Source organism: Ambystoma mexicanum, chromosome 2q, assembly GCF_040938575.1.
Source record: "Ambystoma mexicanum isolate Mex_15411 chromosome 2q, UKY_AmexF1_1, whole genome shotgun sequence".
Classification (NCBI taxonomy): domain Eukaryota; kingdom Metazoa; phylum Chordata; class Amphibia; order Caudata; family Ambystomatidae; genus Ambystoma; species Ambystoma mexicanum.
Window position 1 is genome coordinate 28758236 of NC_090924.1, and position 14524 is coordinate 28772759.

A 14524-nucleotide genomic window follows, 5' to 3' on the forward strand; every position below is an offset into this window, starting at 1 on the left:
TGATTTGCATACGTTTTTTCACTATTCTGTAATGGCTCACCAGGCGCAGAACGATGGCCTGGAGGGTTGCCCAGAGCAATGCCAGTGGTTAAGATTAATTCCAAACCTTCCAGAAATCACCTCTTTTGTTTTTCCCAGGTCTGTGAAACCATTTGTATAGCCTGCAATCCTGTCATTTTCACTATTTAATCCTTTTAGTTCACTGGACGGTAATCTTGGCTGAGCCTTAACATCCACCAGAAGTGAGAACATGTGCAGACTTGATCTCCTCTGGTGCAGGAAAGAAAGCACCAGAAGACATGGCTTCTCTATCTATACCCTAAGACCCTGGACCCACTGAGACTGTGTGATTGAATCCCTTCTTTCTCCTCCCATGGTTGCTTATAGATCCCTGGCTCACAAATTTAACACTTTCCCCCTCCCGTGTTGTTAGCATCACCCACACTTCTTTCCCTGCACTCCTCACCATGTTGTTCCTCCTATGAATGTAAAGCGCTCCATTGCTTCTCACAGCTATGTCTGTGCTCAATAAATACAATAATAATAATAATAATAATGACACTTGTCCAAAAATATCATTTATTTATGACATTAATAGCCATCTCAAGATCACATTATGTCACTACAAAATTTCATATTCCCTTAATTAATGTCAGAGGTAATCTAAGGTAGTATGGGTGTTAGGGAGAATTCTCCAGAATGGGTCATTTTCCTCAGTCCATCAGCAGCTTTGCTGGATTTCTAGGATTTATTTTTTCACCTAGTAAGAGCGTGAGCCTTTTTTTTCCCACTCTTACATGTGTTTTGCTGTATGTGTTTAACATTTTTGTGTTCATATACTGTGGAGCCTCACCTACTCCACAGGCATCATCTTTTTACTGTGTGTTACAAAGCACATTCAGTGCAGTGACACAGGGTTGTCTTAGACTTCCCAACTCAGACTCCATTTTCTGGGACTGACTACTGAATCCCAGAACATATAAAGTTGCCAGTAACTTTATTAGCCTCTGTAAAACCACAGACCCAGCACAAACCCTTTTACATGGAGTACTGGAAATGGTTAATACTTATCCCTTTTTGTCTGTTTCTCTTGGAGCATTGTTTCACTCCCTTTTCATCAAGACTTGGCTGGTGGCAGTGGTAACTACCCTATTTTTCCTACAGTGGTTATCTTAAATAACCATGGTATTGTTTTAGGCTATCCTGGTAGCCTCCATCTAAACCTGCTAGACCATATATGTTTTATTATAGTTCCAGATGGGTTTATTCGCCATTTCTTTTTGTAAAAGTCTTTCTCGTGTTTTACTCTGCACACCAAACCAGGTTTGGTTCCATTGTTCACTGTCTTTTTGCGGGCTTCTATGCAGAAGCCCTCCTTAGGTGCCTGCATGTCTGGGGGGGACAGGATGTGAGGGGGGGTGGGGGTTTAGGACTCTCTGCACAGGGTCTCCTTGGAGACCCATGTCGCACTCTGAAATGATTGGCTGTGGTGACTGTCCTGGCGGGACAGCCACCCTGCTATGTGATTGACAGCCAGGCTGTGTGAATGGGGGAAAACTGCATAAAAAGCAGGTCTCTGGGTCTGGAAAGGTAGAGTCGCCACTTGAACAAAAGAACCGATGAGGAGCTGATGGAAGAGGACCCCTACTACGACTGAAACGCCCAGTGAAGCCCTGCTGCAGGTCTGAATCCTCTAACTCCAACGACAGAGAAGATTCTCCAGGAATCTTCTTCCCCTGAGCTGGTGGGAACAACCAGTTCATCCAAACTGCAAGCCAGGACTCCCTCCTCTGGTCGAATTCGCTGTACAGAGTTACAGTGGGCCGGATAGCCAGGAAAGTCGGACCCTACTTGGGTTTTAAGGAGCGCACCTTTCATTCGTTGCTTTGTTCTGCTGCTGGTTTCTTCCCTGGGTAATGCAGGACCCTCCAGTCTTCCTACTTCATGTCGCACTCTGAAATGATTGGCTGTGGTGACTGTCCTGGCGGGACAGCCACCTTGCTATGCGATTGACAGCCAGGCTGTGTGAATGGGGGAAAACTGCATAAAAAGCAGGTCTCTGGGTCTGGAAAGGTAGAGTCGCCACTTGAACAAAAGAACCGATGAGGAGCTGATGGAAGAGGACCCCTACTACGACTGAAACGCCCAGTGAAGCCCTGCTGCAGGTCTGAATCCTCTAACTCCAACGACAGAGAAGATTCTCCAGGAATCTTCTTCCCCTGAGCTGGTGGGAACAACCAGTTCATCCAAACTGCAAGCCAGGACTCCCTCCTCTGGTCGAATTCGCTGTACAGAGTTACAGTGGGCCGGATAGCCAGGAAAGTCGGACCCTACTTGGGTTTTAAGGAGCGCACCTGTCATTCGTTGCTTTGCTCTGCTGCTGGTTTCTTCCCTGGGTAATGCAAGACCCTCCAGTCTTCCTACTTCATGTCAGTCCGACAGTCGCTTCAGGAACCGTGAGCCTGCAGGAACTACCAGGAACGTCCGCCACAGCTACAGCTTCTTCTCCATTGAAAGGTACTGTTCAAATCCAGTTGTTTGTTTCGTTCAGCCGCGGTGAAATTGTGTGAAATCTCTCTCCAATCCAAGGGCTCATCCTTCTCTACTCTTTAACCTAACTTTTCTGCCGACCAACTTCATCCGGAACTCTTGTCAAACACTTAACCGCGAACTACCCTGAGCTGTGTGATCTTGAGCAAAAGACTTGTGTCCTATTGACTTTGGCCCTAAGCCTTTCTGGTTTGATCCTATCACTGTAGTTCCTCTTTCTAGATTGCCCTGCTTACTCACCTGTTGGTGCTGTTCAATTTCTGCCTAACTTTGTCTTTCCCTCCCTTTTACATTTCTGGAGTGTCATTTTGCTCCCACTTCATTTTGTGAGCTTAACTTGTCTGGAAGGTTTTGGGAGTGGTGTGGTGTATTAAGACTGTGATTGTTAAACTGTTTTACTTTAGTGAAATGTTATGCAACTGATGTGTAAATAAATGTATATTCTTTTACTCTGAAACCTTGAGTCAGTGTTTGTTTGAATCATAGTAATTGCTGTCCTTTGTGTAATTATTGATACTGCTCACTTGCTCTTGAGATAAGTATGGCTGCTCAGCCATCGCTACTACTTTATTGTGTAGTACAGGCTTGTACTAAAGGTGAATTTGTACTGTCACTTGTAGTCTTAATTGTGTGTGGTGTTCCCAAAGGGTACTGCATATAATTCTGCCTAACAATGGGTACTTGGCTGAGAGTCTTATTTACTACATTTCTTTCAATGGGAAATCCCTATTAAAAAACGCTTTTAAATCAGGCACTGAGTCTGTTACTCTTCAAAATAGTAGAGTGCATTGTCAAGATATCTAGGCCTGAGCAATATTGCTGATTAAGCACTTAAATAGCAACCAATAACAAAATCATTTCACAACATTATTTAAAACATCTGTTGTAAATCAGAGCTACAGTGTAAGGCATTGATGTCTGAAGTTTTAAAATATTTTCTTTTCTGTGGCTTATAATTATAATTGCTTGCTTGCAAGGGTTCATAGCTATCTTCATATTGCACATGTGCAGTCACACGTCATCATTTATATTGGCTTCCTAATGCATGTTGTTTGGCATTTTAAATGTCCTGATGTTGCATGAAATGTATCACTGTACCACAAATAAGTATTTTCAAAGGGTTGGAGATAAAGGGGCTGATTTACAAACGTGTTTTAAAATGGCACAATCCCATTGAAAACACTTTGTAAACCAGGCCCAAAGTGTTATTCGTTTTTTTTTTACCTTGATATCAGAAATGATGTAAATGTGATTTCATTTATATGCATAACAAGACAAGTGTCAACAGTTCACTATTTTCATTTTAAGAATGTATCCACCTTGTATGTTTGCAACTTCATATTTTGTAATAAAGATTGCTGATATGCCATATGAGGCTCTACTGGCACGGTTGGAATTGTTGTAGCGAGCGTGCAAAACACCATGTTGCAGATTCACAAGGCCTGATTTACAAAGCATTTTTCAAAGGCATTCCACCTTTGTAAACTGCTTTTGAAAATCAGTTCCACTCTCTCGAAAGAAGTCTCTCATACGAAGTGTAATGGGAATGCTCACAGTGATACTGCAAATAGGATACCAGTGATGTGTAGTGTTGCCTTTGAAGATCTTTTATGAAGACATAACTAGGAAATAAGATAGCTGATTTTTTGGTTAAGATTCACATTTAGTTTGATGAACAAACTGTATATCAGCTGTACCTACTGGTGGTTCTTCTGCCAGAAAATGAGCCTCTGAATATACCCTTCCTTTGGAAAAGGCTAAAACCCAAAGGTGATAATATACATGGTCATATCCTCACTACCATAAAATATCACTTCCTTCTACTGACTCCAGCTGAGAGTAACGTCCTGCAGTGTTTAAAATGAGCTTAAAGTGAATTAAAATAGACATTTGGTGAAGTACTGGTCTGCTCAGACGAAAAGGGATGACTGACTGGCTGAGTGTGTGGCCAAGCCATTCTCCACAATAGCCTTATACCTGAGCCGTTCTAAAGTTCTAGCCTTGTGCCTCATTTCAAGAACAATGGCAGAATCATGGCTTTCCAGATCACAAAACAGAATGTTAAACCAATTTGATTTCATTATTCATGTTTGTTTCAAAAAGAATCCAAAACATGAACAATCCTGTTTCAAAGTATTCAGAACTTAGGATCAAGACTGGTGACAGAAACAAGCTCACATGCCCATCAAATCACTAGACTGTATTCCTGCTAATGTTTGGGTCATGTGCAGGTCTCTTCATCTCACTCAAATAGACAATAGGAAGGCCTCACTGTTTTTATTATTAATACTTTAAATTCTTGTAAATTATACAGCTATTGGCCACAGTTAGTGTGGTGCAGCACAACAGAATACAACCTCACAATAAACTCAATACAACACAATGACAACATTTAATACATTGCTGTGATAACATTGGATTAAAACAGGGAAAAAAAAACGGAAAAAAGAAGGATGAAAGATTTGGATATGCGGAAACCAAGTCTTGAGATCATTCTTAAACCTAAGTAGCATAGGAATTAGTTCAATGAAAGTGTCAGGTAATTCCAAACACATAGAGCTGCCACATGAAAAGCCAGAGCTGGAGGATGAGAATTGTCTAAATTGGAGAATTGATAATCAATAATGTATGAGAGCCCCAATTGAGCATTAAACAACACAGATATTATATTTTTTAACATGCATTGGCTGTACCAATATCACTCTTTGTATGTAATGTAGCATATCTTGAAACGTGACCTAGAGTGAATCTGGAGCCAGTGAAGAAAGATCAAAGTGAAGTAATGTGCTTGAAATTCCATCCCTGAAATTCAAAGAGCTGTGGAGGGAAAACATTCTTCCGCTTGGCCACCGTCCAGGCATGGAAGGACTAATGCTTCAACAGCAGTATTAACGTTTTAGGGAGGGACATAACATTTTATCTTCTGAACTGAAAAAATGCATGACTAGTGTAGGCAATAAATGTTTTATTCAGTTTGATTCAAAAGTGACACCCAGGTATTTTACTTAGGACACTATTCCAGTAGTAATACAGTGGTACAATCCACTGTTGAAAACGTTCAAGAGAAAAGAAGGCAGAGGAAACCAAAAGGAATTCAGTTTCTGAGGGATTTTAGTTGTATTGAGAGTTGCAACATCCAGTCAAGTACTGAAAGTGAGTGATATCAGCTTGAGTTGATAACCTAAAATAAACCTGAGTGTCATTTGGCTACTGCTGTAACTCAATGCCCATGCAAGAGACAAAAAGCCTGATTCATGGAATTATTTGTGTGAAAAACGCGCCTTTCTGTCCGAAAATCCCCATACTTCAAACAGGGATTTTCTGGCAGAAAGACGCGCAAATCTGCGTTTTTCACGCAAATAATTCCATGAATCAGGCAGAAGATCTCCAAGTGTATAACTGGATAAGACCTATTTTCATATTAATAAAGATTTTTTCCGCTAAATCTGCTGAAGCTTGAAAGTAGGAAGATGCTTTGCAATCTGCAAACCTGTTCCATTGACAGTATTCTTTACAACTGTCCACAATGAAGCAAATCAACGCACTTAGGAGAAATCTAAAAATAATGATGTAGCAATATTTCATAAATTGGAAGTCCCTTAAAGTCACTGGGCCTCATTCCGAGTTGGGCGCAAAGAGATTGCCGGCACCGGTAAGGACATTGGTGCCGGTAATCCCTTTGCACCCTATTCCGAGTTCCCTTAGCGGGTCCCTTCCTTAACACGTGGTCTGACCAGGTGTTAAAGACAGGACCTGTTAAGGCACTTTAGAGCTAATAACGGTACCGCAAATTGCAGTTACCGTTATTAGCTACTTCCCCATTCCCATTGAACCCTATGGGGGCTGCAATGGGAATGGGGAATGTTTTTTTCAATGGGGACTTACCGGTCCCTCCAAGGTCGGAATGTACCAGTAAGTCCCCATTGAACCAACCCGGAGGCGGTACTGGTATGGGAGGCAGCCATGGATCTAATTGCTCCATGGCTACCTCCATACTCGGAATGAGGCCCATTGAGTCAAATTGTGAAAATGTTCCATTTATACAGTTATCAAAGCCCAGTGAATGGGCATATTACATATTTGTTTAAATAAGATCCAGTAATAACATTAATCAGTTATCAAACATTTGACCATATCATCAATATTTGTTTGGAGTCAATGGCCCTCATTCCAACTCAGGCGTTAAGGGTTTAACGGCGCCGTCTGCGCCGTTAACCCTTAACGCCTGATTTCCACCTTATCGCCTGCTTTTAGCAGGCGTTAAGTACCAAGGCGCTAAGCGTCCTTGGCGCTAATTACGGCACCGTAATTTACAGTGCCGTAATTAGCGTCTTCCCCACTCCCATTATGCCCTATGGGGCAAAAATGGGAATGGGGAAGGGTAAATGGGGATTGGGGATTTACCGCCCCACTCACCTTGGAATGGGGCGGTAAATCCGCCATCCACCATGGTGTAAACAGAGTTTACACCATGGTGGTAAAGTAGGGAACTTACCACCTGGGTTGGAATGAGGGCCAATGTCAGGTCTCTTTAGTTCAAATCTATCACAGTATGTCTTCTGGTATATGTGCAGTATGTGGTAAAGCAAAATATTATTTAAAGGACCTCACTGCTGATCAACAAGGTACTTAACATCTGAAAACTCTGTAGTAGAGAAAACAATCACAGAGTGGCATTTTCTAGTGCTGAAAACACACAAGAGGACCAACAGTGAACATTGACAGCTGGAAATGTAAGATTGGTGGATGAGTATATTAATTATATTTAGTTTAGGGGTGGAGACGAGTTTCTCTCTATATAACAAAACATGAGATGTGACAATTTCAAGGTGCATAAGGTAATAGAAGGTTGTCTCTGACTAGAGTAGTTCTTTGAAAACCATAATGTCAAACAAAACACGTACCTCTCTTTGAAAGATTGGGACGTTCTAAGCAGTCCAATGTGATATTATGGGACGAATGGAGAGAAAATCCATACACAGAATGGTATAGACATTTAGTACTAACACAAATAAGATCTCTCTTGTAATACTTCACAATTGTTCTATTGAATACGCAATGAATGATGGACAATTGCACCATTCTATATTATATGGGTATGGTGCTAATCAGTCTGAACATGGAGTTATCTAGAACACGTTTTAAATGCTATGTATTTATTTACTTATTGTTTACTTGTTAGGCACTTATACAATAAGAAAATACTGTTTCAAATCGCCCAAAGGGCGGGGAGGGAGCAAGGGTGGGGAAAAAATGATTAAAACACAAAACGTAAGAGCAGAGGGGGAAAAGGTAGAATGGACAAACCTACTATGCCTTGTGAGAATTCAGAACGTGCAAGTTCCTATAGTCTGTGAGCCTATTACAATTGTAGTGGCTGTGGATCATTTTGTATTTATACCTTCTATATGTGGCCCAACTGACAAAATAGTCCATTCATTAACGTTCAAGATTCAGTATTTTTTTACGGATAGGCTGGCATCTCAGCAATGGGTCTCTAGTAAATCCCAGAATCGTGCAGTTATACCTGACTTCTGTGCTAGCAAACAAGGAGTAAACCTAAGGAACATTATGGTTCTTTTGTAAGGTTTCCTATTGAAGGTAACAATGTGAACTTTCACTAGTGTCAGCAAGGGAAATATCCTATTTACTTTAACCAGAAGCAAAGATCAAAAATGCTTTGATTACAGTTTTAATATGGCACAAAGTTTTCATTCATACTTTCCCTTAATCCTAGATAATAATTTGCTTTCAAATCCTGGTCACAACAAAATAAAGAAGAATCAATATAGGCGATGAAGACACAATCAATTGTAGAATGCAATGAGAGGTCAGGCCATCAGTCCTATGTATTGTGGCAATGCCCATGTATCCAGGTACCATTCAGCCCCTGCATGGTCTTAAGTTTGACCCTTTTCAGTTCAATTTCTCTGCTCTCTCTTTCCACCAGGTTCTAACAAATTGACAGTGTTCCATGCATGTATGGCCATGCGTATAGATTTTTTTTTCTGGTTTTATGGCTCTGCCTCCTTGCCAGCACCTCTCACTTTCATGCAATGCAGTTTATGAATGCATCCGCTTTCACTGTCTTTACATTTAATCATTTGGATGCATGTGCCAATTCTTCATTTTCTCATGCATAGAACTGTTTAGATTGATAGAGTTGCAGCCTTTCCTAAATTGTCACATGGAATATATTATTCCTAATACCTGGACTGAGCAACAATAAACATCTGTTTAGGAATGTGTTTGTGGCTGAAACCCCCTTCACTGCGAGTAAGCATAGGCGTAAGTCCGTACAGGTATATTAATAATATTCATGCTGCTTTCAGTGCCATTTTAACAGTAATCCGTGTACCTTATAGCAACTGGTTAAATTTATTCTTGCAGGTTTTGTAGTTCATCGGACCATTATTATTCACCCGAAGCAACAGCCTTGTCTGTTCTTGAAGGTGGGCGGGGTGATTCAACTTAAGTGGTGTACCGTATTTGGAAAGGTCAATGAGACCAGAGCAAAGAGAGCACAGGGCAGTTAAGAGCAGGAGAGATTAGAGGAATAACATTGAGGAGTCAAAGAGATAGGGTTCATACAGCAGAAGTTAGTTGCCCATGAAAACCCTTTGACAGAATTCCTCCATGTTAAGGAGTGCCCAGGCTCCCATTCTGCTAGGCATGGGAAGGGTTCACACTTCTGCTGATTGTCAAGATAGAGGCCTGACCGTCCATGGAGAGCTACCAAAGAGTGTTACTGCAAGGGCTTTGCCCAGGAACAACTGCTTAAAGACCAGTAAGAAGTCAGGGAACTAAGCTGATGTGAGTGTAATAAATGACCATAATTTCTCATGGCCAGTTCATAATAGCGTTGCCCAGAAGACCAACTGCTGCTGTGTCCAACTCTGTTACTTCCAATACTTGGTATCTCTAACCCCTCCAAAGGAAACTGAATGCAGCTAGCCTTTCATACTTTTCTCAAGGAAAGCTCCTTTAGATCTTTCATGGAAGAGTGCCCCAAGCATGACCAATTAGCGAGAAGCTCCCAGAGAAGTTCAGAAATACCTGTGGCCTTGCCTCTTGAATGATGAGGTGTATCTCAACCATGGAAAGGGAGGACCTATATCATGGAACCATTTACACATATGTGTGCAATGCACGAATCATATTTAGATCATCATCATTGATCTACGATAATGCTCACTTCAAAGAAGCACCTTTTTACCAGAACAACCTATGTCTCTCATGATGACATTTGCTAATTCCTTGACAGAGAAAAGTGACAACACCTAATCAGCTGCTGTAGAGAAGTATGTTGCTATGTCCTATATTGTAGGGTTGTCTATGTTTATTAAAAACAATTGTACATTTAAAGGAAGACACACTATGAACTATGAGACTCAAACCGAGAACCAGGTAGGACGTTGGGTTCTATGTTCATTCTTCGCGTGTATTTTTTCATGGCACTTTTTGCCAAAATCTTTTTGCCAAAAAGAAATCACATTTTTCTTTATCTTGGGGTGGGGTTCCCCCAATTCCTCTCCCCTATTATTTATTCCCTATACACAACCCCACCCTAAACCTTATATGCCCCCTGACCTCCATATTTATCAATGTTTTCTTCAGCAAACATTTTTTGGCAAAATGTATAGCAAAATAAAGAAAACGGGGGCTGAGTGAACATTGTACCGGACGTTGGAGTTATACAAGGCCATTCAATTAACTTGACTGGGCAAGTCCTGTCCCCTGTCTCATGTTCTTAGAAGCAGCTCCACTTTCCAACATAAACAGCACAGGGTTTCATGTTGATAGGCGAATTGTACTTGGTATTCAAGATGCCTTGAAGATTACATGTTCAAAGTTGACACAATCTCTATTTATCATCATGTTCAGACCGTCTCCTCCAGTTAGTGTTTGCTTTTTAGATGACACATCATATTGGGCACTTGCTAATTCTGGAATGCACCTCATGTGGTGCTTCTTTAGACCTTTTAGTGTAGAAGAATGATGTATGTAAAAGTAAGTAGATTCCATCTGCCAATCTGCTGTGGCATATTTAATGGCTTCTCAATTAAATATGTTGTTGACATCTTACTCAAGTGGACCCTATATACCAATTATTTGAAAGCATTTGACTATTACTATTTGACTGTCTGTTATGTTAAACTATTATCACACCTTAGACTATTCATCTCCCAGGCTAATGCAGAATCTATCGCTAGGGGCAAAAATCAATTATTGTAGTAGCCTATTAGTTGGACTTTGTAAGGTGGACACCAACAGACTTCAAGTCGTACAGAATGGGGCAGTTAAAGTGGTCATCAGCTTATATCGCTGTGACCATGTCTGTGAAGCCAGACTCTCCTTGCACTGTCTTCCTGTGGAGGCACAAGCTAGGTTTAGATTGTTGGTTATTACTTTCAAAAGTAGACAGGGTCTTATGCCCTCCTACCTGCAATTCCTTATCATAGGAAGGTCAATGGTAGGACCCTTACATCTAGTAATCAGACCTACTTGTTTCTCCCCAGAAGTAAAACGAAGAAGGTAGAAAATTGAGCCTTTTTCATTATGGCATCCTAGTCTTGGAACCTGCTACCTTTAGCTCTTAGAAGTCAGACCTCCTTATTGGTCTTTAAGAAAGATCTGAAGACCTGGCTGTTTTCCTGACTAGTGCATTGAGCTGTGCAATGCTGTACAGTTAGGCTAATCGGGAGCTCTTATAGTTTTTTTGGTTTCATTTTTTTTTTGTCTTTGTCTGTGCCCTAATGCCCAAGGGTCCAAGGCTGTGCATTACAACTATTTTAAATTAAAGTAAAGTAAAGTAAAAACTATGTGTAACTGGGCTTGCCTTAGCCAAAGTTGAATATCAGTCTAATTGGCCTGCAATTGCCAGTTTCACTCCAGCTAAACCATTTGTAGAGTGGAAGTGCACATAATTTGTGTCCGGTGAAAACATTCCCATCCCAGTTTACAGACATGTCACAGCAACTTCTCAGATCTTAATTATGGTATTGCATATATCAATTATGTACTGCTGCATAATACAACATTGGTTTTCAAACGCCGGCTAGATGTTCTATTTATAAATAGGAGCAGTGTCCAGCACTTTCACTCCATCCCTACTTCTGCACACACCCTGTTGCACTTGAAATCATTATTTTAATAATTAGATTAACATTCTATGGGCCTGATTCTCTGATCATTTTTCCTATGGGATTGTGCCATTATAAAACGCTTCTGTGAAACAGGCCCTCTATGTTTCCCTCCGTATTCTGTCCCTACATTTTCTCATTTTACTCTGCCATGTACTACAGTGTAATCGCGTACTTTATTGGGATAATTAGGGACCGGGTTGTGTCAATGCTTTAATTCTCTATATTACGTGATTTTCTTTTCATGTAAACTGTACCGAGATGGTCAACTTTCAAGAGGCCCCCAGGGACTATAACACTGTCTCATTCAGTGTCTCACGCCAAATACCTCAGAGAAGCTAAGCCTATTCTTTAGTCTAAGGCATACTTTCCAACCGTTGAGAATATTTATGGGGGAGCTTTTGCATCATGAAGGGGAGTTAGGTTTTTTAATCCTGCCTTGCATTGGAGAAAAGCACAGGTTGGTGTGAGAATATATTGTAAAATACCAACATTTTGACCTGCATGAGACAAGAGAGTTGGTTGATATATTTTAAGTTACACGATTATCTAAACGACGCAACTTCAAGACACATGTAAACATATCAACAGGGGGGGGTGTTATGTAAGTGGTGGGAATTCCTAATGCACAACCACTATATTTTGGAGTTATTAGAGAAGAAAATGTGACTTGGTTAGGAAAGAGAAGAAAAAGCAAAATAAGTCTTTTCCTGCCCACTTAATCAACAAATAAATTAGAGTTAGTGACACCTGTGTGAAAGAACATCTGTAGCAAGAAGCATCAACCAAAAATATAACCGCAAAACAGAGGAGGAACAGAAATGTGAAGCAGCCAAAGACATGGTTATGGAAGTTGCCACTGAGGATATGACAATGCATATTACATCTTGTGCTCTTCTGGTTATTTTTTTACATAAATTCCTTACATGCCCTCTCCGTGGAAGGTCGAGAATTAATGGCTAACAAATGTATATTATAGTTCTTAGTGGTAATTAAAAAAGGGCATTAATGACAAGGGAGACAGTTAATATCAGCTGAAAAAATGTAAATACGGAATGTTATAATTGTATTCAAACACGTTTGTTTATATTTACCAGTGTATTTTAGTCTCATAAAACTTTAGTAATTATGATATATATATATATATATATATTTGCTCCACAAAAGACAAAAAGATGATACATTAGGCTAACAAAGTCAGTATTTGCAAGCTTTTCATCAGGCATGGGAAGAGAAGGAGGCTATTGGAATATAGCAAGGTAGCTAAAGCATTCACCTCTGGAATATCATATCTGTTCATGGCTGCTCATGATTAGTTTCCTTCACAAGGAGCCTTAAACTTCAGAAGTCCAACCCTCCAAGCATTCCAGTTACAAAGATTTAAGTGGGGCATTGAAAACCACATGCACTCAGGCAAGAGGAAAGACACGTGCTGGGCTGCTCTCAAAGAGGCACAAAGGATGGGATAGTGTCATCCATAGCATGGCCGGTATGTTTTAGACCTAGACACACACACAGATATATGTACGTTTATATTGTTCAATAAACTGTCATATAGTAACTAAAAGTGCTTCTCAGGTGAAAGATAAAACAGTGCAAACAATAGTGAATATCAAACAATTGAAACATATTTGCTGCTGATGAATTGCGATTGATTGTGTTGTAATGTAACCCACTGGAAAATTATTGCATGGTAGAAGAACACAAGTAAATTTTCTGGTATTATTTGACCCATGTTTTTTTTTCTCTGTACATACAATAACATTTAATTTGATTTAATTTTCTTTTTGTTAGATATGTTTTCCACTGTAATGACATAAAGGTATTTTTTGTTGTAAATCTTGAATTTTGTCTGTTGTTCCAAACACATTTTAGAAACATGACCTCACATGCACACACGCAGACAGACACACAACACACACATGCACACGCATGAATATAATTGTTGTCTATTCTTGATTACACATCTTAATGTCCTTAAATACATCCATTAATGACATTTTCTTTTATTAAGAAAGACTGCATGTTAAAGAAATATAAAGTTGAAACCGAACTCAAAATATTATAAAAGTGGTTATTGATTGAAATAATAATATGCATGTTGTTTTCCCCCTTCTCCCTCCTGCATGCAGGGATTTGGTTTCGTAACATTCGAAAATAGTGCCGATGCGGACAGGGCGAGGGAGAAATTACACGGCACGGTGGTAGAGGGCCGTAAAATAGAGGTGCATGTTCAAAATACTTTCCTTTCCATATTTTTACAAATGTCTCCTTTAATCATATTTGTTGTTTCAAATGCATCAATGGTGTGTGCCACGTTTCTCTCCTTATCCCTTCTTCTCATTGTTCAATATAATTGATAAATCAATCTCGCCTTGGTGCTTTCTGTGTTTTATATGTTTACCATTGTTGTGATTTAAAGAACACACAAGACATAACATAAAATCACAACATTATATTTTGATATAAATAAAGTAGATGCTATTGGAATCCATGGGTGCAACTAACTATGCAAACTTGTATTGAGGAAAATAAATCAACAGCCAAAGCAGAGAATTCTGAAACAAAACATGCATACTGTTTTTATACTTCTCGGATGATAAGAATCTCAGCAGTGGCTATAAAAGCACAAAAGCACATCAAAGTGCAAACATGTAAGTGACAAGAAAAATAAACAATCTCAATAAACATTTGAATGTTTCACTGCTATGGGGGTCTATTGAACCCTTTTACAAACTAAAAAATTAGTTGTTCACCCCTGGATTCACCTTCACTCTTCACTGTAGCCTTATTCATTAGAAATAAAATAAGACTGTAAATGCTATAGTCTT

The 14524-nt window shown here is 39.9% G+C and overlaps 1 protein-coding gene across 21 annotated transcripts in view; it reads left to right on the top strand.

Moving 5' to 3' along the window:
- Positions 1-14524, top strand: part of RBFOX1 (RNA binding fox-1 homolog 1) — a 1014010-nt gene that overhangs the window by 584336 nt on the left and 415150 nt on the right. For all 21 annotated transcript variants that reach the window (XR_011303135.1, XR_011303137.1, XR_011303136.1 and 18 more), the window contains exon 5: positions 13826-13918. Coding sequence is in view for 18 of the 21 variants with exons in the window: in XM_069646785.1 (XP_069502886.1) it covers positions 13826-13918 (93 nt within the window). In the remaining 3 variants the exon portion in view is untranslated. The remainder of the gene's footprint in view (positions 1-13825; positions 13919-14524) is intronic.